Below are 23,840 nucleotides of genomic sequence, written 5' to 3' on the forward strand. Positions count from 1 at the left end.
CTAGCGTTCATAGTACACCATTCAGTGCAGTATCGTCTTATTGATGAAGGCATCGACCGCAGGGACAGCACCTTAGAACGTCAAGGTATAGCTGTCCGGTCAGGCGATGCTGAGCTCGAAATATATAATATTTACATACCCCCTCTCACCTGCTGCCCGGGAGGATATCTCCCCGATATTGGTGCGCTCATCAGGGGAGAAAACCGATTGGTAGTAGGTGACTTTAACGCGCATCACGATCTTTGGCATTCAAGCCTGCCAAATGATCGTAGGGGACAGCTATTGGCAGAGCAGATAGACGATTCGACGTTCAGCACTGTAAACGACGACGCCCCCACTAGGGTAGTGGGCAATTGCAGCAGCTCGCCTGACATAACAATAGCTAGCGCAGGTCTGATAAATAGCATAACCTGGCGACCTATGCTATCGCTTGCATCAGACCACTTGCCCATTATCATCTCGATCGAGAGACCTGCCGACTTTGTTTCCGCGGATCACCGGTCATACATCAACTTTAACAAAGCTGATTGGACCAGATTCGCGGAATTTACCGAGGACATCTTCGCAGCCCTACCCGCTCCCACCGATGTGCGCGCAGGCGAACGCGCACTCCGCAAGGCGATCACAGCCGCCGCGGCTCGCTTCATACCCGCTGGACGGATCCGGGAGTTACGTCCCAATTTCCCAGCCGAAGCAGCCGTTATGGCAAACGAGCGTGACCGTCTACGCCAGGCCGATCCCGGGGATCCTCGAATAAAGGATCTCAATTCGGAGATCCGGCAACTGGTCACCCAACATAAGCGGACCAAATGGGTAGAGCATCTGAAGTCCTGTAACTTCACCTCTGGTGTGAGCAAGCTCTGGTCCACCGTAAGGTCCCTGTCGAACCCGACGAAGCACAACGACAAGGTGGATATCACCTTCAACGGTCGTACTTCGTCGGACCCGAAGAGATGCGCGAGCTATTTTAGCCGGCAATTTATACTGCATCCTCCGGTCGACAGATCCAAACGTTGTGTCACCAGACGGTTGCACAAACTGCCCTACAACAGTGCACCGCTTACTTTCACCAGCGACGAGGTTCAGGGGGCCATCAAACGAATGAAACCATCAAAAGCCATTGGCCCCGACGAACTAAACATGCTGATGCTGAAAAAACTGGGTCCATTGGGAGTAGAATACCTCACAAAGGTCTTCAATCTGTCCTTGGCCACTCTCATTATTCCTGATAAGTGGAAATTAGGGAGAGTGGTCCCACTACTGAAGCCTGGGAAACCCGCCAACCAAGGGGAGTCTTATCGTCCGATAACTCTCCTTTCCCCAGTAGTGAAGACACTTGAAGCCCTTCTACTCCCACTCCTCACACAACACCTGACTCCAGCCCCACACCAGCATGGTTTCCGTAGAGTGCACAGTACCACCACGGCACTCACCGTCATAAACACCCAGGTAAACCGCGGACTTAACCAAAACCGCCCCTGCGAGAGGACTGTCCTAGTAGCGTTGGACTTACAAAAGGCTTTCGATACAGTCAGCCACGCCACGCTACTAGATGACATTTCACAGTCGACACTCCCGCTAGGGCTGAAGAGGTGGACCGCGAACTACCTGAGTGGTCGTCACTCGTCGGTGATATTTCGAGACCAAACCTCTAAACAGAGAAAAATAAAGCAAGGAGTACCGCAGGGTGGTGTCCTCTCACCCTTGCTTTTTAATTTCTATATTTCGAAACTCCCCCAGCCACCAGAGGGAGTCTCACTGGTCCCATACGCCGACGACTGCTCGATAATGGCGTCGGGCAATGACATTGATGGCCTATGCTCTAAGATAAACGACTACCTCGCCCGCCTTTCTCGCTTCTTCACTGCGAGAAACTTAAAACTTTCTCCCACTAAATCCACGGCGACCCTTTTTACCACCTGGACAAAGGAGGTCAAGCTGCCACTTCAGGTGCACGTCGACGACACACCAATACCGACGGTTAATAACCCCAGAATTTTGGGAGTCACCTTCGACAGCTTGCTCTCCTTCTCAGCGCACACAACCGCTATTGCAACGAAAGTACAGAATCGCAACAAGGTCCTCAAGTCGCTTGCCGGCAGCACTTGGGACAAAGACAAAGAAATGTTGCTGTCGACTTTCAAAGCAATAGGCCGACCGGTTCTCAACTATGCCGCGCCTGTCTGGTCGCCTGGAACCAGTGATACGCAGTGGACGAAGCTACAGACCTGCCAGAATACTGCCATTAGGACCGCGACAGGATGTCTCCTGATGTCCCCAATTCAACACCTACACGATGAGGCTAACATGCTCCCGGTTAAGGAGCACAACAAAATGCTCGGCAAGCAGTTTCTGCTAGGGTGTCACTGCAGGCCTCACCCATGCAGACACCTGCTCGAGCCCGAGCCACCTCCTAGGCACATCAGGAAACACTTCCTCAACTACGTGGACGAGATCCTGGACAAAACAGACAGACCACTCCAGGATCAGACAGTATACAGACAGACCATTAACGACATCCATCGGGAGACCCTTACCACCTTCCTAAGCTCCCGACCCCCGAATGCCGTTATCGGAGTCCAACCGCCACCCATCGCAGATGAAGAGCTCCAGCTTCCCCGAGAGTCCCGCGTAATCCTGGCACAATTACGTTCTGGATACTGTAGCAGGTTAAACTCCTACCTATCCAGAATCGACCCCGACATACTAAACATATGTCCAGCATGTGAAGGCACCCCGCACGACACTAACCACCTTTTCACATGCCCCAACAAACCCACTCATCTAACACCCCTCTCCCTCTGGACCCAACCCGTCGAAACAGCCAGTTTCCTGGGCCTACCGTTAGATGAGCTAGACGAAGACGACCGGTAATTTACATAACACTGACAGGGCAAAGATACTGCTACAACAACAACAACAACTTTGTTGCAGGAGATGTAGAAAGTTATGATACCGAGCAAGAAGATGATGAAGAATACGACGAAGAGTTGAATGAGATAGATGATAGAGAATTTTATCTTGGTAAAGATGGGCACACTAGGTGGAATAATGATGCTCCGTCAAATCGTGTAAGACGTCTCGCTAGGAATGTAGTCACTCAACTGCCAGGGCCTAGAAAAGAAGCAAAAAACTTGAAGGAAATAGGCGAGGTTTGGAGATTATTTTTTACTGAAGTTGTTATAAATCGTATTGTAAAGTATACTAATGAACATATTGATCTCATAAAACCTAATTTTTCAAGAGAAAGCGACTGTACCTATACAGACAACATAGAAATCGAAGCCCTTTTAGGCCTTTTAATCTTTGCTGGAGTTAGGAGAAATAGTTGCTTGAATGCTAAAGATTTATTCAAAACAGATGGTTCCTTTCCGGAGATATTTCGATTAACTATGAGCTGGAAAATATTTTATTTATTAATGCGTTGTCTAAAATTTGACAATAAATTCACGTGAGCTAAAAGGACTGCCGTAGATAAACTAGCTCCAATAAGGGAATTATTTGAAGAAGTTGTAGCCGCGTTTCAAAAATACTACAGTGCGTCCCAGTTTAGTTTGACGTTTTTATTGCAAATAAATATTTTTTAAGCTAGAAAAGGCATTTTTTGTAGAGGTAAAAGCGTAAGTTTTCTTTTTAAGGCAGATTTTTACATGAATTGCGATATGCCATGATTTTTTATTTCAAGACTAAAAACTAATATAATTTATAATTTATGTATTGTCCAAGAAGAGGTTTTTTTAAGTTAATATATTATAACTTATTTTTATTTATGTGAATAAAAAAAATGTTATTGTTTTGTTTTTGTAGTACTTAAGAAAAAATTATCGATTTTGATGGCTTTTTTGTTAATCACTTAAAATCAATATAATAAGTGAATACAAATTTAATGCGTAGTTTTATTTTTTTATTACATCTACGGGATTGAAAAATAATAATTTGTTTTTAGTTTTGTTCGAAAAAACTAATATTTTATGTAGTTTGAACTTTCGGTCTGTGAGACTTTGCGCGGGTATATGTGTTACAAAAATAAACGCGGGTATAGGAAGGTTAAATATACTTACCAATTAGCAAACGAGATTTCGGTGCACACTTTACCGGCAGTGTTGCTTCCAAGTAATTAAAATAAAAAATGGAAATAATTTACAACTTTTCTGATCCTTGTTTTGAGCAACAATTGGCGCCAATTATTTATAACGCCATATTTTGGTTAATTTCCGTTTCCAAATTTCGTCTACTACTCGTTTCTTTACTTTCTCGTTCTTCCGCTATATTTGTGCGTCAAACTACTCTTTACCAATTTGTCAATAACTGTAAAAATATAAAAAAAAACTCGTCTATTTCTATAGTAGTTTTAGTCAAGAATACGTCTAGACTATTATCAAAATAGTTATCTTTTCGTTTTTAACTTAAATGAAACCCAATTGCTTACCCCATATATTCATATTCTTTCGCTTAATGTTTCTCTTCACAAACAACTAATTTCTCTTCCTTTTGTTTGCATATTCGCAGCGTTGACGTCACGGCGAATTCGAAAGGTGCAACTTGTATTATATCATTCGTGCTAACTTTTAAATTGTTGTTGCTGGGGTTGTTAGGTTGTAAATCCTACTCTCTGCCTCCTAAAAGACCCCACGGGCACACCCTGAGCAATGCAATGGGCGATGAACGACATTGTATTCTACAAGAAAAGACCAGCAGTATACAATAGTCTAATAATACGTTCACATATATGTAAGTAGATTATCTACTTTTTCGTGCTTAACTCCCAATCCGTAATTAAAAAGCGAGATTAACCATACAAAATTTCTCTCCCGAAATCTGAGATTATGCAATAACCCTAGATTATTACCATACTTTTTTACATACGGGGTCCGGCACTCGAAGTACTATATAACCAATTTCAGACCCCTCGCGCAGCTATCTCGTAGTTGGCTTAATGACAGTCCAGAGTATTGTTTACAAGCGGGCGTAAGTATTTCTCGTCAAAAACGCGAAAAAAGAAAATCAGTAATGGATTTCAAACGTAATAGTATGATTGCATTATATTTGGCTGGAAAATCACAACCAGCGATTGTTCGTGAGTTCGAGCACCTTATAGTAAATATAGTTTTTGTTTATCGCACCATTACTCATTACAATGATACTGATAGCATCGCGAAACGTGTTGGAGGTGGTTATCAAAAGACTGCAATGTGACGTGAAATGATTCAAAAAGTAAAGAAGCGACTTTAGCCAAATCCCCGATGAAACGCCAATCAAATGGCGAAAGAACTGAAAATATCTGACTATATCATCTGCCGCTCTTAACTGGGGTGATTAAAAGCGAGAAATACCGTATATTGAATTGCATGTGGATCACTACTAAATTGTATAGTTCAATCCTTTCAAATTTGCTTTCTTTCGTTTCACATTTGTGTACCTCCTCATCTTTTTTACGTTCTCCGATCCAACCGTCCGACCGTCTTAGATTTAAAAAAAAAAATTGGACCTGAAAGAGATATTGTGGAGAGTATAGGACAGGAGGGTCAGTTTTTCAGTGCAAGTTGAATATACTTTTCAGCTAAACGAAGTTTAAACTTTTAGGTCTCATTTTTTAGTGCAAAATAAACTAACATGATTATTGACTAGAACGTATTTTCAATTGTTTGCAGAGCATTGTAATGTGTACACCCAAGGCAAGGGCTTTAAATTAATTTCCTTCTTTCATATAATCATGTCAACAAATAGATGTGTCCGATTCATATTATTTTTATTTTAGAGTTTTACTGCAACTCTGTATCGGTACCGCCATTTGTTTTCGTTAAATAACTTGCCGATTCGTTTTATTTAAACGACTTGAGCTATGAAAGCTCGTTGCTTGTTCGTTTATTCTCGTTCGTACTCACGCGTTTCTTCACATCGTTGTTTCTTTCATCGTGGTTCTGCGAAAAGTGTAAAAAATATATTTTTCAGTGATTGTTCTGGGTTAAAACTTAATGTAAAATTTATAAGATAACTTTACCAATTAGTGAATGATTTGTTGAATGTGTAATTGGGGAAAATTATGAACAAAAGTAAAAGCAAATTTCGCAGTGATTGACTTGAAGAAGTGGCAAAAGTCGAAGACAGGTCTGCTACAACGTTGAAAAGGCAGAAAGAAGTTTGAATGTGCTTGAGGGAAAGAGAACAATAGTTGAAGTTTTATAAATTGCAATTGTGAGCGAGGGAGAAAAAAGTTGCTGCTAGTTGAGGAATAAGTGGAAGTAACGTGCCGCAAGAGCAGCGCAGTCGGCGGTGACGACTCGAGGCCATGAAAGCCTTGCTTTTAGATGCTTATTAGCGACTTTAATAAAATTTTCTTTCTGAAAATTGGGGACCTTTGTTTGTTACGAAAAAGTGAGCGGGAAAATAAAATCCAATCCAATAAATTGATCTTAGTGGTGATCTATGCAATAAGGCGGAGAAAATTTGTCAACTTCGAGACGTGTGTGTGGTTGTGTGAATCGAATTGAATGCATGTGTAAGTTAATACGTTGGAATCGTGGCTTCTGCAAGTATATTTTTTAATCAAAAATAGTGGTCCCCCGCTGTCGTAAGTGTCCTAGCTATGTCAGCAGAGTACGAAGCCAGTCGCAACGCAGCGCGAAGGAGCGATATAGTACAAAAGACTATGAAAACTGACAGCAGCAACGATGACGATGACACCTTAGAAGATCTGGCGGGCTCAGCAAACAATGTAAGTACAGTACACTATTGACGATTATAAAACTAATACCTCTAGAATATTTTTAGTTATAATTTTACGTCATAGATAAATTTGGCCAAATGTTATCCGTCTATAAATTGCATTTGACTTATTACTGTAGAATTTTCTTTCAAACATAAATTTGAAACATTTTACATTCTATTAAAACTCACAAATGTTTGCATTGGCCTTTCAGTCTATTATAGGAAAAGTAAAATCGCGAGTGTCTAGCATAATTCCTACCAGTTTCTCAAAATGGTTCTCACCTTCAACGCGAAACAATGATTCTTTAAATGGAAGCTTTAGTGTAGGCACAGCACGCCGCCGTCGTCGCTTAGAGATTGAAGACGATGAAGAATATGTTGATGATGGTGACACTAATGAGGACGGAGTTCTTTCACGTAGCGAGTATAAAGAAAACTTAGTGAGTCGTAGCGATAACGCAAATAAAGACTCAGATGAAGATGATAGTGATAACAACAGTGACGACGATTCACCAAACGAGCCAGTAGTGTCAACGCAAAGGACTCATCGTACGACCAAGTCTTCGAGCTCTGTTAATCAACCACCCAGCAAACGGTCTCGGATCAGTTTTGATGTAAGACAAATCCGTTTAGCACTATTTCTGTAATAATTTCTTATTTTCACAAATATTATAGGCAACAAGTACTCATCATCAGCCTTTAATAGCTTCTACTCCCGCGGTTGGAGTCTGTCGTCGAAACATCAACAGTCATTCCTACCCTTTAGTAGAAGACGCGTTATCCAAACCTTCAACTTCGCCCTCATTAAGCTACTTCATTGAAACGAATGTATATAATCAAAAGAAAATGGAACAAGCAGCAACCTATGCCTTCCTTCCAGCCCCTGACACAGATGCAAATTCACAAGAAAAATTTGCGAACAGACTAAACACTAACGAACAACAATTGGAAAGCGTCACTGCAATAAGGTAATTAACATTAAGTCGGGATATTTTCTAACTCAAATGAAATTTCATTGTTCAAGAAATCGAAATTTTTATATCAACATTTCAGTGACTAGTCTGAACAATTGATTCAAATCTTATGCTCCAATAAAATTGCCATGTATTAAAAATAATAAATGTAATATTGGTGAAAAACTAATTTCTACGTAAAAATTTTCGAAAAATTAAGACGAGATTTATTAATTTGTTTATTTGAGATTAATTGGAATCCAAAATAAACTCCAAAACATTCCTTTTTTTTACTGCCTGGGAATATTAATTTAGTTTTTTACACGCTCTTATGAAACTTTGTTATTTTATAATTTTATACGTCATACTTTTATGTAAAAAAGTTCGTTGTATATTTTTAGCTCAAGGCGAACATTGCATCTACCCTCGACATCTCAGGCCGCTAAGGAACGATCTGTGTCAATGAGTTTTCCAAGTTTTAAAAGGCAAACGCTGAGCGGTGTAAGAGATACCAATAATCAGAACGCAGTATCGCCGACAATAAATACATCGACAACCATAATTGAAGAAGCGTTTGGAAAAGAAGAAGGGGATGAATTCAGACGCCAAGACAAACAAGCTGAAGTTCAGTCAGATGCAAAATCACGCCGTAAGGTGAATGGAAGCACTTTGCCATTTGTCGGAAGTAAGAAACAAAAATTAAACGGCACAGATGAACCTGAGGTCAGTAATGTGGATGCCGATTCCGCTTCCGATAGCAGTGATGGCTGCATGGATTTACCCAATAATCTTACCCAACGTAAAACTGGTCTATTTAATATGTCACATTTAAATTGTCATAATGGCAATAAAAGCCGAACTTCATCTTTTGGAAATGGCATAAATTTTTATTCGCATTTAGAAGGACGTAAATCACTTTTTTCTGGTGGAGCGAATATTGCAGAATCGGCAAATGCTCTTAATAACTCAACCCTGTCTTTGACGTCTCTTAACAGGCGTCAATTTAACGCTTCCATCTATGGCAGTACATCGGCATTGAGCGATAGTCGATTGTTAAATACATTCTCTCCTTTCTACAAGGGGAAAACCACATATGGTGGTGCAGCAGCATACAAAAAATTTAGTGCAGGTTCCGGAGCGAGCAAAATTTGTAACCTTGCACCAACAATTATACGTCCAACATCGAGCTTGTCGACACTTTCCTCATCAAATAACTCGATTACAGCAAATATCGGGGGAACTAATGCATCTGGTGGTGTAGGTAGCAATGGCACAGAAAATACCTCTGCTATTTCTAGTACTGCCAAGCGAATACTCGATTTAATAAACGGCTTTGCTACGCCTTTAAGCGAAGCTAAGAAAATGGCTAACACAAGCGTTAAGGCAAATCCTCAACTTCTTCCACAGGCCAAATCACGTTTAAATGAAACGGAGTTACAAGCATCGCGCATGATACGTCTTTCGCAGGTGCGCACACCTTACGCCCGTCCGGCCGTAACCTTACAACCCACAATCAGGAACTCGACATTACCACCACCTGTAAGAGAACTGCAAGTACCATCGATGACGCAGCTACTACAAATGAAAAAGATGCAAAGCACCACAGAACGTTCCCGGCAAATAACAATGCAAAACAGTGGTAGTACCACGCGGCCAATTATTGGAGGCAGCGAATATGTGCTACCCATAACAAACGAAAACAATGTAATCGATAAGGAAGATTCACAAACTCGACAACAACAACAGCCACATACAAATAAAATAAAGAGCAAGGGCAGAGCTTCTGCTCGAATAACCGCTTCGAAGAATGTTAACAATCTGGAGATTGATGAATCACCGCCACCAGTCAATTTGCCTAATATTGCATTTCCACTCATGCAATCTGTGCCAAAATTCGACATAGCTCTACCTAAACCTCCAATTGTAGCGCCGGCTGGGACTATTAAACCTGACTTCCCCAAACTCGATAACTTGCCCAATTCAAAATCTGCAGTTGTGGAACTCCAGACCATCGGCAGCAGTAACAACAAAAACGTTTTCGCTAATAAAACTGCAAGCAATTTGATTACAGATAGTAAGAAAATCGCCATCACTGAACGATCCAAAGATACAGAGGATTTCAACTCTAATGGAAGTGATAAAAAATCAATCTCTGCAAATTTCAGCTTCAAATTTTCTGCACCATTGACTTTTGAATACGTTGAAGATAAAGCTTCACCGGGCCAAAATATCAGTGCACTTAGCAATAATTACAAATTTAGTCCACCAACTGCGGTATGCTTTGGAGCTGTTGGAACAAATGAATCATCTACAAACCGAAAAGTACAAAGTGATGGCACTGTAACGCCCCAACTAAAAAGCGGTAGTGTGCTGGATGCCCTGAAGAAACCCTTCGCATTACCTGCTACTCCAAAAGAGAATGCAACGAATTCGGAAAGTACTGAGATGAAAAGTGGATTTGGCGATAAGTTCAAAAAGAGTACAAGCAACAAGTGGGAATGCGAAACATGTTTAATTTATAATGCTAGTGATGCCGACAAATGTGTTGCTTGCGAAACACCACGCATGAAATCATCATCTATACCACCGACTGAAAAATCCCCTTCAACAACACTTCTAGCCACCACTTCTTCACAATTTGGTGCTCAATTTAAAAAATCCTCCGATGAGTGGGAATGTGACAGTTGTTTGATACGCAATAAGCAGCAAGCCGATAAATGTGTCGCCTGCGAGACATCACGTAAAGGTGCCGCCACTACTTCGGTATTGGGAGCAAGAACTTGGCAGTCTAACTCATTCGGTGACTCTTTTAAGAAAAAAGCAAACACCTGGGACTGCCCTACTTGCCTTATCAATAACAAAAGCGATTGCACCGAATGTGTTGCGTGTCAGACGAAAAATCCAGGGAGTGATAGTAGTAGCACTTGCCCCAAAGCCAATACAAAAAGCACACATACATTTGGTTTCGATAGTGTTGCTTACCCGTGTTCGGCTCAGTCAAATGCATCTTCAGATATTGGTTTCAAATCATTGGCTGCTGCTCAAATGTCTGCCAAGTGGGAATGCGATGCATGTATGACACGGAACGATGCAGCTCGCAACAAATGCATTTGTTGTGAACAAGCAAAACCTGGCACCACAACGCCTGACGTTCCTGCCAATGGGCCAAAGTTCATGTTTGGCTCAGCCGCATCATCTAAATTCACCTTTGGTTTCGGTACCAACGCCAATGGAACGTCGGCAACAGATTCAGGCGTTGGGACGACCTCAGTAATCGCACCTAATCAAAAGACTGATACAGAAAACATTACGGGTTTTGTTTTTGGCAGCACCACCAAGGCAACTACATTACCATCCGGAAGTAGTGGCTTTAGCTTCGGTATAAAACCGACTTCTGTCTCACCTAAAAATGAAGTTACTAGCAAAGGCAGCGAGAGTAAAGATGTCGCAGATAGTGTAAATAGTTCCAATCCAGCAGTATCTGAAGCAACGCCTAGTGCAAGTAAGCTCAGTACAAGTACCACTTCTGTTGGTAAAGATGTGGTTACTACCAACACCACTGTAAATTTTAAGTTTGGCGTACCACCCAGCTGTGACACTGCAACGACGACGACCACTGGAGCGCCTGCAGTCAAATTCAGTTTAACAAAGTCTGACTTTGCAGCTAAAGACGTTCCGGCAAAATCATCCGAACCTAATGCGTCATTCGGAGAATCTACAACTGGAGGCTTTAAATTTGGTAATAGCATTACAAATGCAAATTTGCAACCATCTGCAAGTAGTTTTACATTCGGTGTACCAACTAAGTCAGTCAGTCCAGAGACGAGCACTCCTACGACAACAACAAACACATTTTCTTTCGGCTCTTCTGCGTCTGCCCAGCCAGGTCAATCTTTAGCGACATCTACAGCCACGTCGACTGCCACAGTTAAGCCCATGTTTAGCTTTGGGGGTACTACCACGTCGACTACCCAAGCAACATCATCTACGTTAGCGTCTTCGTATACGACAAGCAGTAGCACATCTGCTTCGGCCTTTACAAATACGGCAGGCGGCTTCAGTTTCGGTAGCAGTATCACAGGTAGTGCCACTGCTTCTCCAAGCGCCAAACCGTTTATTGGCAGCTTTATCGCACCCACTGCCGTTTCAGTGGCTCCGTCTGCAATTGCCTCTGCGCCTGGTTCAACCATCCCAACATTAGCAGCTGCGCCTACCAATGTTTTCGGCACTTTTGGTGGAAGCACTTCTTCGGCCAAAACAACTACTACCTCAGCTACACCGACTTTAACATCCACTGCTGCCCTGCCCACGACTAACACACAAATCTTCGGCTCGTCTGTCAGTGTCGAGTCTAAACCCACTGCGTCGGCAACAATGATTTTCGGAAGTGCTGGCAGCAAATCAGCCGCCATTGTTTCAACTACACCAGCGCCATTTGTTTTCGGGTCATCGTCGTCCATTGCCTCTACAGCGGGAACAGCGACCAACACTGTTCTAAGTGGCAACATAGTTGCCCCCGCAACAAGCTGGCCTAAAAGTGGATTCGCATTCGGTACCTCCCCTGCCAGCGGTGGAACATCGAATACAAATGAAGCTCCGAAAACTGTATTTGGCTCCTTTACCACTGCTGCTGCCCCTACTGCAGCCGCTTCTGTAGCTTCTCCTGCTATGAATGCTGGTGGTTCAGTGTTTGGAAGCTTAGCCGCTAGCAGCAAAACCTCAGGACCAAGCGCTACATTTGGTAGTGTAGCAGTTAATGCTGCAGCAGTGAACCCAACCACATTGTTCGGGGCTAGCGCTTCGACATCCACAACGGCTGCACAAACAACGCAAAATCTATTCGGAAGTGTGTCGGCAGCAACATCTTCTTTCGGTGCACCACCATCGTTCGGCAGTAGCACTACCAACAACACACCGACCTTTGGAACCGTCAGTTCTGCGACTTTCGGTAGTTTCGGCACAGCGGCATCGAGTACAAGTAGCGATGGTGCATCGGCACCAAAGAAGGCCGAACCAGCTTTCAATTTTGGAGGAAACACTTCACAAATCAAATCGACTGTAAGTTATTTTATGTCTATTTCCTTTTGGAACAATTGTCATGTACTTGATTTTGTAGGGAGGATTCAACTTTGGAATGCAAGCGAACACTACTGCTAAATCTGCATTCAATTTTACCGCACCAAGTGGGCCGACATTTAACTTCACCGGTTCGAACAGTGATGTAAGTGTAATTTGAGGCGTAATATATATAATTTACACTATTCTTCTTAAGTAATTTGGTTTTTGTAGTAATTTGTACCTCGTAATATACCTAAAAGGTGTTTAGTTTTTTATTTCAATACCAACATGGCTATATGCATATATACTTGATGTGTATGTGTAGATATATTTATTAGCATTTTGTAGTCTTTTTATATATATTACCAGTAGAAATACTTTAATTATTCTTTATTCTTTTCTAATCCAATTTTTAATGTAATACTTGCATTCTCGTATTGAACTGTGGTCTTTGAATTCATATTCGCATCTGCGTATGACAACATGATAATGCATTATTATTGATTTGTACTTCAACTATCATCTGCTATAACGGATGCCTTCAAATTGAACTGTATGAATGGTTGTTGTGTGCTTTGTTGATATTAACTTAATATTTCGGGCTTCAATATAACTATGGCATGAATAACAGGCGGCGAAACCCTTCCAATTTGGAGCAACACAATCAGCGCCGGTTTTCAATTTTAGTGGTGGGGCTGTGGAGGTAAAGTAGTAAATGAGATTTGGTATATCACACCTAGATTAATATAATGTTCCATGTTTAAGCTACAAAATTACTTTCGAGTTACACCATCTAGTTCATCTACACATTTGACCAAATTAAACGAACATTTTATGTGAAATATGTTTGTGGAATGCTTTTTTGTTTAACAGAGCAGCACGGTTCAGATGATTTTAATTTTTGTAAATCAATTTAATTTTTGTAAATACTTCCCATGCTTTTTTAATGTTCATATTGCTTACACCGCTTATTTGTGATAAACCCGACATAACTGAAACTTTTTAAAAACCGTTTTAAAAGCGTTGAAATGAAATTTCGGAATCGTTTACAATACACTATTACAAAGTTTTTAGATCTTCATTATCAATTGCATTAGCAAGGAAGAAACATATTCACACATAAAATGTCATTGCCCAGCACCCTAATAAAATCCATTTGTAGTCTTGCGCATAACCTAAGTTCTTTGCATTGTAACACATTGTAACAGGCAATACCACCATAGATGCTTGTTTTAGGTGTTGCCCGAATGCTACTTGTTATTGAGTTGTTGTTGTTGTTGTAGCAGCAGCAGCATAAAACCTTCCCGGTAAATTTTTGGGGGAAAACTGCTGACGTTAAGTCTTTGGTCGGACTTCAATCTAGGATATTCCCGTAACTTAGATCCGACTGTCGAGGGAACGTCCGGTGTGAGAACATTCACTCAGCCTTTGCCACATTGTCCAATTCTGCTGGAGCTTTTATTTGTAAATCATTATCACCTAACAATACATTACCTGTCGAAACTGCAAGTTTCCTGAGCCCACCGTTAGGTGAGCTAGACGAAAACGTCCGCTGATTACACTACACTGACAGGCCAATGTTACTACTACAACAACAACCGCCTCCCATTTTCATGATCTTGGTCTGTCTTGATTAATTTTTCTCACCACTGTTTCACTCTTTTCAATTCAAGAACAAAGCATAACAACACAGTTTAGTTTAATACAAAAAAAAGCCTAAAATACGAGGCAAAACTTGTAGATAACTGTTAAGAATTAACCACTGTTACTAAACTAACATATTCAAAGAGTGGTTAGAAATTATGGCTTAAACTTTAAAATTGTACTACATAGGACTTACAATGGTCTTAATGGCAAATTTCTGCCAAGAAAAAGCTTCTCATAAAACCACCTGCCTTTTGTCCCTTTCAATCGGGCCTAATGAAATATGTACACGCCAGCTGTATACATATAAATATATTTAAATACAGTGTATGCGTCACAAAATAACTTCCCTTAAACAAAATTTTAAGAGTAGAATTTTTGTAAATGTAGTTTTTGATGTATAAAAAAGTATAGAAATTGCGTTATTATCTAATTTTTTTCTGTTAAATACACTTTAGCTAAACATCACGAATTAATTTCAGTAGAGTCTTGTGTTAGCTTGATCTTAATTCTTAGTGGAGTGGAATATTCTCTTATGCGATCTTTCAATGCCCATAGCTTGTGCTTATTCCCGCTGCAAGTTCTCCATAGAATTTAAGTCTGGTCACTGTGGCGGTTAACCATAACCTTGATATTATTCATTTGAAACCATTCTGTTACCTGCTGGCACCATCTTGCACATATAAACCAATTCGCACCTGCCTCATATGGCCTTCCCTGACCCTAGGGAAAAATATGAAATAATAAAGTTAAAAGGAAGCTAATAATTATAACTAAAATAACGTAAGTTTTGTGGATAAATTTATGAAAACATACTGGAGTCTGGCCAGACCATATGAGGCATGAATGTGGAGTATAAACATATTTTGTCCTAAAACAGGCGCATCTTATACCCGCGCACTTGTACTTAAGGGTGTAATAATTGCGTTCATATAACGGTTGTATGCAACGGCATAGGTAAAACGAGATAGATCGTTCCCACGACAGTTGGTTCTACGTTACCGGAAAGACCCGGATTTATATCCGGCCAAGGACTGTCACTTCAGCAGCATTCCCCACATACATACATACATATGCATGGGGAATGTTTATGCTGCTACAACAACAACAACAACAACGAGATAGATATAAACATATATATACCAAAATGCTCAGAATGATGAGATGAGTCTATTTTGCCATGTCTATTCGTGCGTACACAATTCTAGCAAAAATTTAATTTATTTCAATGAAGCTTGGTACAAATATTACTCTTTATCCGAAGTGGTTTGGTGTTGAAAATCGGCAAAATTGGCAAATAACCACGCCCAACACCCACTTTAACTGTAATATTCAAAAAAGAAAAAAGCAAACTGTTATAAATTAAGAAAATTTACTGAAATTTTGCGATGAGTGAATAAAATGAAATATGGGCAAGTCGGAAAACCGTCAATGCCATGTCATTTTTCGAAAACCATGCCCACTTTTGATATGTCAAGGCTGAATTTCCGTTCGTCCGATGTTAAAAAAAAAAAAAAAAAAATTGGCGCGTACACTTCTGTTAAGTGTTTGGCGTGCGTCTTGATGTTGTTCCACAAATGGAAGGACCTACAGTTTTAATCCGACCCCGAATGGCAATTGGTTTTTTATGAGGAGCTTTTTCATGGCAGAAATACACTCGGAGGTTTGCCATTGCCTGCCAAAGGATGTTACAAGCTATAAATCTCATGTCTATGAGTTTTTTGATTCCAGAAATTAACAGCCGGTCCGAAATAAATTTTACAAAAATGCGCTCGGGTGTGGGTCGAATTTTACAGTTTCTTACTTGTTTTAAATAAATTTATATTTTTTGTAGAATCGCATTTGAAGAACAATCCAGGTTAAAAAGTTTATATATTGAACAGGGTCTAGCATGGCTTCCGATATAAATTTTTGGAGGTCTATTCACATAATTGCTTTGGCTGCGGTAAAATAAAATTGCGTTTGTTTCATCCGATTGGTTTTAGGCATTTCACTCCTATTGTCTAGTCCTATCTTCTAACTTTATATTATATTTAACGAAATTTCGACCGTTTTCCTTGTGCACCCTTGTGCATATCAGAGATTTTTCTCAAACTCTTGACGTGTTTACGAAGTCAAGTTATTTCTATAATTCTGCTGCATTTTGGTCTGCAGTGATTGTTTCATTCGATCCATTCGAAATATGATCCTAAAATAGCTTTTTGCGGACAAGAATTTTTTTTAACATATTTCTTGAATCCATTAAAGATTCTGTAGCGCAAATAAATAATCAAATACAAAAGTTGAATTGATCTGTATAGTATTTTGTATATTTTGTGCTTTGGCTGTTTTTGTTTATTAGTTTTTACTGGCATGCTGCACGATACCTTTGTGTTATTACTCTTAATTTTGTGTTACATAATATATTTTTAACCGATTTTATAGTGGCAAATGCTTTACATTTCTAAGCTAAACATATCAGATTAATGAGAATGAGAATTATTTTTGTTCAAGTAAATTAAAACATTAGCGTTAACTTCTAATTTTCAGAAGAGCTATTTTTTCTAAATAATTTTGCTTTGATGCCCAAATCAGGTACATTATGTATATGTTGACATATAATCCGCCACCGCTCTGATTCGAACCAGGCTATATTACATCTTTTTTATAAGACAAAAGTTGGTACGGACACGAATGGTGAATCCGCTTTAAAAATCTTAGTGCACTAACTTTAGCGACAGTCACCGTAACCTGACCTAAACTCACCCATATATAGAAATAAACTTAATTTTGGTGAAGGGTTTTTGATTTTTTTTATGTAATAATTATTAAAAATCAACGCGATTTGCATTTTTCGATTATACATTTAATCGATTTCGATTTGTTAACGAACAAAAATAACTTCCAAATAATTTCGTTTTGTTCCATAGTAAAATTAACAGAAAAAATGTAATCGTTAACGTTAAAACGAGATAAATTAACAAAAAATAGTTTATTTTAATCAAAAGCGAATTTATAAAAGGTGGCTTGTAAACAAGTAATGCTATACCGATGTCACTTTGTATGTACTCATAAACAGGTTGATCGATCGTTATGTGAGAGCCTCATTCACAGTTTGAGTGCCACAGTTGCAAAAATCAAAAATTTTACTTTAAAGCTGATCATCTCTTTGCTTAGTTTTTAGCATGTGAAATATGATTTTTTCTCTGTATTATTGGCTAAATAAGGAGATTCGTAATATTGTTATTATGTTCTTAAACCTTGGTCTAATAGTTGTAAACGCTTTTAAAATTCGCCATGTCCGATATTATGAGTATTACTATTAAGCAAGTAAATGGGTTCAAGTGAGGAAGTGAATTCGAACGATGTTCAATAATTCATTAACGATTTCAGACCCTTATGGCGAATATCAAGCAAGCCATTCGTGAGATAGTGCCAGAAACCTTCACCAAGTTGTTGGAAAATAAGGCTATCAGTATACGCCAGCCAAGGGAGACACGTGAATAATAGAATTGTTTGACCTTTCTGGTTTAAAATTTTTAATTTTTTTACTATTTTTAAAAACAAACCACTGTATGGACCAAACATATATAAACATCGTCCGACTTCACAAAATATAGTTTCGAGAAAAACGGGTTTAACATTTTTTATACGGTGCTATGTTTCGGACTGATAGCTGCTGATCTAAAATTCAAAATAGAAGTAGTTTTCGTACCTCAATACTTTTAGTTAATTATTTTTTTAGAGTATTTTTCTGAACAAAAAAGAAAATCAATTTTGTGAAATTTCTACAGATGTCTAAACCCTTAGGTAACCCGATTTTAATTCTCACATTAATAAAGTTTGTGTGAAATCGGTGCTAAAACAAATAGAAAAACCATGGTTAAATGCATAACTTTGAAAACGAGAAGCAGTAGATTCGAAAGTTATTATCTATAGTCCGCTTCTGTAACAATTCTAGATCAATTGAAATCGTCGATTTGACGTCACTCTCAATTGTTTCGTTTCTTTAAAATAATGAGTTGAATTGATCGACAATCATGGCAATAAACTGACGTGTTTCATTCCGTTTCAGTACGAATACTCTATTAAAAAGGTTTCTGTAACCGAATGAAATGAAATATTTTCGATTGTTCTCAATTGGCTTTGAGGTAGTGGCAACGCCATGAATTTAATTTCATATTTTTTAAATCGAAAATGTGTTCAATAATTAACCACAGAAGTGGTTTCTTAAAGTAGCATTCCGCACAGCTCTTCTTCATTTAAAAATAGTTATTTATCCATATTAAAATTACTGAAAACGCATTTTGGTTTTCTCGAAGCCGCCACAAAGAATTGTTGATTCCATCTGACACATTCCTTGACATCCCATTTCTCTCACTGTTCCACATTTTGTCGATTAATGCTTAAGGGGGGAAGCTGGTCTAGAATTTTGAAAAAATCGAAAAATTTTTTTTTGTCTTAAAAGGTGCTTTAGGGTCTTAGAAATAATATACCAAATGAGGGATGCCAGCAAAAATGTCTAAATGCCCAAATTTTTCATTCGACGGCAGTGCCTCGCAGGTATGCCCCGAACGCTACTTACAACTTTAAACGCGTTTTTCTCGAAATCACTTTTTTTAAACTGGCCGAAGACATAACTCGAACAAATCTTTACCGATTCTTACGAAATTTTGACAATACATTCGAAATACCTTTCTCCGGAGACGTACGTAGGATATTTTATTTATATTACATAGTTTTTTTTTTAATCAACAATTTTATGTCGTTCTTTATAGTGAAAATTGTAACTTTTTGTTCAAACGTGCACCATTTTGCGAAAAAACAAAATATCGAAAAAATCCTACGTACGTCTCTTTCTGTTATATAGAAACTAAAAAAATTTTATTTTTTGATCCAGGACAAAAATTAAGGAGTTTACGTCTTCGGCAATGGACCCACTAGAAAAAAAGGCGCCTTAGGAGAACTGCTGGACAGCGGCCATTTTGAAATTAATGCAGACGAAAAATTTTGTATTTGTACCATGAAAGCTATATTATTAAACCTATTTCACAGATTTTCGATTGATTCCTTTGTTGAGTCAAAATAAATTCATAAAATATGCCCATTTTTTGCGCTCTAGACCAGCTTCCCCCCTTAAAGAAACATTTTCTCAACTAATCGAGCAATTTGGATCGAAATGATGTGACGTCATTGCGATCGACAATTTCTTACAAAACCATGACAGCCAGTTCTACGTTATCGGAATGACTCGGTTTTTTCTCGACCAAGGGCTGCCGCCCCAGTAAACTAGCCCTGTCTAGTGTACCGTATCTGTTAAACTAAAACAACGGGGTTGCTCTTACAATATACCTAGAATTTTTTTACGTTTCGTGCACCATCATATACATTTGAATCTCATGAGCGGTGTAGGGCATACATACACATATGTAAATGTGCGTCTATTTGTAAATAATCGTGCATTAATTTAAATCTTTATTAAACCATTGAATACAAAGACCCTCCATCATACCTAGCTATTGATCATTAAGTCTTCATTAGAACACTATTTACTCACAAACAACATTTGCTGTATTTTTAATTTCTTCCAAATTAATATTTTTTCATATTGAAGCTGTGTATATAGTAAAGAAAAATAAAAAAGAGTGAGTAAAAATTGATTTAACTTCTTTTGCAGGCCACTCCGAATGCACCTTTCCAATTTAATGCAGGTACTGCGCCTGCCCCTAGCAATATATTTGCGTAAGTATAGCAGTGAAAATATTTTCAAAAAAGATTGTACTGAATTCGAGAATAATAGAAAAATATTAACTACTGCTCTACAGGAAAGGAAGCGTTTGCACGGCAAAGAATATTCAATCATGCTATATAACATTCATCCACTTGCATTCACTAACTCTTTACTAATTTTGTTTTGTCCCGTGCATTTGAACTTAATTGGAAATAATTATGCCTTGACGTTTTGTTCATGCGTTCATTTGTGTACATTTTTGTCGGTTTGGCGGTGTGTAAATAATTTGACATTTCTTTGTTATGTTTCGTTTCTTTATATTTGCAAATTTACTTCGGAAAATGACAAGCAAGCGGCCCGTACGCAAGGAAAGTTGTTTGCAAACATCATTTCAAAGATAAATGGGGAAACTACAGATTTGTACTAATCCCATCGTTGTTGTGATGTTGTTTTGTACTAAACGGGTCACATAGTGTTTACAACAATATTCCTCCTGGCGGGCCTGCTTAAGTTGGTTAATTAATTCCCAAACTATTAATTTTGAATAATTCGTACTAAAAAGCGATCATTTTTTGTCCATAAAAACACAATCGAAATCCACGAGAGTATCATAAATACTGAATGGTGTTCGACAAACACAATTTTACACGAAGCTGAATTCCTTGAGCAGAAGTTGAATACTTACTTTTGTAGACTGGAAATGCATTTATCAAAACCAAATAATTTTTATTCCCAAATCTGTAGACCAACTCCTTCAGCGCCCAACGCGCCGGGCGCCATGCAGGCTCGACGAAAGATCCGTCAACCGACAAGACGTCTCACACCACGGTAGAGCAATTTACAGCCGCGGACGCCTCTAAAGGCGTGGACCAACAACAAAAACAACTGACGGGACAACTACGATGGTCAAGACAGAGGAACATCCAAGACAGCAATAACAGCAATAGCATCATTTCTGCAAACGCGCAGAACGACGAGTGTAACGCAGCAAAACCAATCTATACCGATTGTAGTGGAAACAGCAGCATCACTAACAGCAGAAGCAATAATAATAAAGCATCAAGAAAATCACTTATAAATAGCGTAGAAATGGTTGGCGTTGACAGAGCCAAATGTGGCATTACCAGGGCCATAAAACCCCAAATGACACTAAACAAATACAAATACATTCGAATGCCTCACGGCAACTCCACTCAAAATTCCTGCAATATTGTATCAGTTACTGGGACAAGCAATACGATGATTACAGGGAAATCCGAAAATTTGTGTAAAAACCGAAGTTTGAGTGATCAGATATTTGGAACGCGGTCAGTGAAGCGGAGCATTCGCGTACAATCGAAGTTTAATCTAAGCAAAGTGGAATGTGGAGAGCCCCAAACTGTATTCGTCAAAACGCAGTCTCTACTCACTCCGAACCAATATCGTAAAGTGAATTTTAAAAGTGTTGAATCAGCAGCAAGTTTAATCGCTTCAGCAACTCCAACGGAAAAGTCAGGTAGTACGTTGCAGTTGGTCTCGCTATCGCCGTCAGAAGTGACCAATCAGTATCGTTTAATGCGTTGCAAGCTAGATAACTCGAAGCTGAATACGTTGTATAGTAAGTCAGTAGAATCCTTGCCAAAGGAAAGTGAACGAACAAAAATTGATCGGAAGGCGTGTAACTCGTTTGTTATTACCAACACCAATAGGGCTCCTATTGCGACAGATGCTATTGAAAAATTTCCCAGTTCTTCTGCGGCTGCCAGAGCTGTGCTGCACGAATGAATGATGTGAGCACGGATGCGAAGCTATATTGCTACGGGCATTAGAATAACAACTTTTAAAATGCGAGTATATGACAGAATTAAACGTGACAGGTTCTATTATTATTGATTTCTAAGGGTTAATTTAACCAATTTAGTATTTTTAAGAAATCTACTATTGTATAAAAAAGAATTAACAAACAGAAAAACAAAAGATTAACAGATAATAACCAGGATATAATAGGTAAAAGAAGAAATATAGAATATAAAGAACATCAAAATTGAGAAAAAATGAATTTTGCAACATAAAAAACAAGAAATGTAAAATGAACACACATACATAAATGGTAAAACTATTGTACTATTACTGTATAACTAGTAAGAACGAAAGGGGAAGAGGGAGGGGGAGGGGAGGGGTCTAATCCGCGAAGGAGGTTGGAACTAAATACGTTTTGCGTGGAACGGGGAGCAATACGTTAAATTCGGTTTGCGAGATTTTATACATCCGTTTTGATAATATCGTCTGTTAAGTCACTATCTTCGCAAAGTATAATGAAAGCGACTACATCTCAATTCTTGTGCTTATGTTAATCTTTATTTGATCAAAAATAATATGTAAAGTGCGCAGCAGGGAAATTGGCGTTATTACAATAAAGGATATGGTTGCTTACCGACCTGCAATTAAAATTTTAAATATTGCTTTTAACGCCTATTTACATATATTATATTTTGTTATTTTTATAAGAAAAATATTCGTTTCAACTTGAAGTGTGTTAACATAAAATTATAAATCGTAGTCTAATTGAAATATTTGAAGTTTGTTTTGTAATAGATTAAAAATCAACTTTAACCCGGAAAACGTTAAAATTTCACAATTACACAATAAATTAATGTACATACATATAAGCAAATTGATTACATCGGCTTTATTTTTGTTCACATTGCGCTTGTGAAACGTTAAGGGGAGCTTTCAGGCATACATCTCAAAACTTTAATTAATATCGAATAATTTGTATTACTGCAACACCGTTAGAAATAAGTGTTTTTTGTACGACTCCTGGTTTAAGTTGAAAATTATATCAATAAGAGATATTTTATCATGTTCGCAATTCAGCGTTCAAAACTTCTGGTATTGTTGAATGCCATAGCTTGGTAATTATAAAAATGTTTCAGAACCAATTTTTCGTATATATGCTTATGTATGAGCGGTTTAAAATCTAGTGTTGTGTTGCGGAGTCAGCATTCATCGAAGGAAGGATGACTTAAGGAATAGAAAAATAGTTGCGTTATTTTCCAATTTTTTCTAATCTCTGATTTCATTGATGCATATGTGGGCATGACTACGAAATGTGTATTTTACAGGAACTAATAATGAAGATTAATGAACGTTTCGCACATTAAGGATAACTAAAATCAAGGGAGTGTACCACATAATATGTGAATAATAAAAAAGTCGTCCTCATATATATTCACAATATGCTTTCATCTACATGTAAATATGATTGCAAAGTAAAATTATAAACAAATTACACTATGAAACATGCTGGTATCTGCTCTACAATGTGCGCAAATGGAGGGAGAGTTAAAATGAATGTGTACAGAATTACATAAATAAAGAATTTAGACAAATCTCATTTGGTTGTTTTTATTTTTTTTTATTTTTTCAGAAAATATTGGGCGTTTTCTAAAACGTATGTATACAATGTAAAAGAATAAATACCGTATCTATACATTGCATCAGTAAAATATTGATAAATTGTTATGTTTTGCAGCCCTGTTGACGTTTTGGAACATTTTATTTACTTTGAATATTATATAAAATTATCTTAGAATGATAAAATAATTTCATTAAAAATTACCTTTCTTCGTTTCCGCTATTATTTCTGTTGTACATGTACACACATTGCATCAACTTTTTTAATGATGGCTTGGTTGCTCTTTGTTGCGTATTGAGAACATCAACGATACTTTTAGGAACACGGTACATCGTCAAAGATTTCAGGGTTGCGTTTAGGAACATGAAAC

At 38.5% G+C, this 23,840-nt stretch overlaps 1 protein-coding gene across 5 annotated transcripts; it reads left to right on the forward strand.

The window, feature by feature from the left end:
- Nucleotides 1-5,860: 5,860 nt before the first annotated feature.
- Nucleotides 5,861-22,730, forward strand: LOC128856907 (nuclear pore complex protein Nup153). Of its 5 annotated transcripts, XM_054092340.1 has the most exons (8): nucleotides 5,861-6,715; nucleotides 6,921-7,322; nucleotides 7,384-7,676; nucleotides 8,063-12,719; nucleotides 12,778-12,882; nucleotides 13,351-13,422; nucleotides 20,020-20,084; nucleotides 20,818-21,001. In XM_054092340.1, the coding sequence occupies exons 1-8, from the start codon at nucleotides 6,587-6,589 to the stop codon at nucleotides 20,903-20,905; spliced, it is 5,811 nt and encodes a 1,936-aa protein (XP_053948315.1). In that variant the 5' UTR covers nucleotides 5,861-6,586; the 3' UTR covers nucleotides 20,906-21,001. The 5 variants fall into 5 exon arrangements, with proteins under 5 accessions (XP_053948315.1, XP_053948317.1, XP_053948312.1 ...); XM_054092342.1 differs by lacking the exon at nucleotides 13,351-13,422; XM_054092337.1 differs by lacking the exons at nucleotides 13,351-13,422; nucleotides 20,020-20,084 and having other exon boundaries at nucleotides 5,862-6,499; nucleotides 6,557-6,715; nucleotides 20,818-22,730.
- The last annotated feature ends 1,110 nt before the right edge of the window (nucleotides 22,731-23,840 follow it).

This window comes from Anastrepha ludens, chromosome 3, assembly GCF_028408465.1.
Source record: "Anastrepha ludens isolate Willacy chromosome 3, idAnaLude1.1, whole genome shotgun sequence".
Taxonomy (NCBI): domain Eukaryota; kingdom Metazoa; phylum Arthropoda; class Insecta; order Diptera; family Tephritidae; genus Anastrepha; species Anastrepha ludens.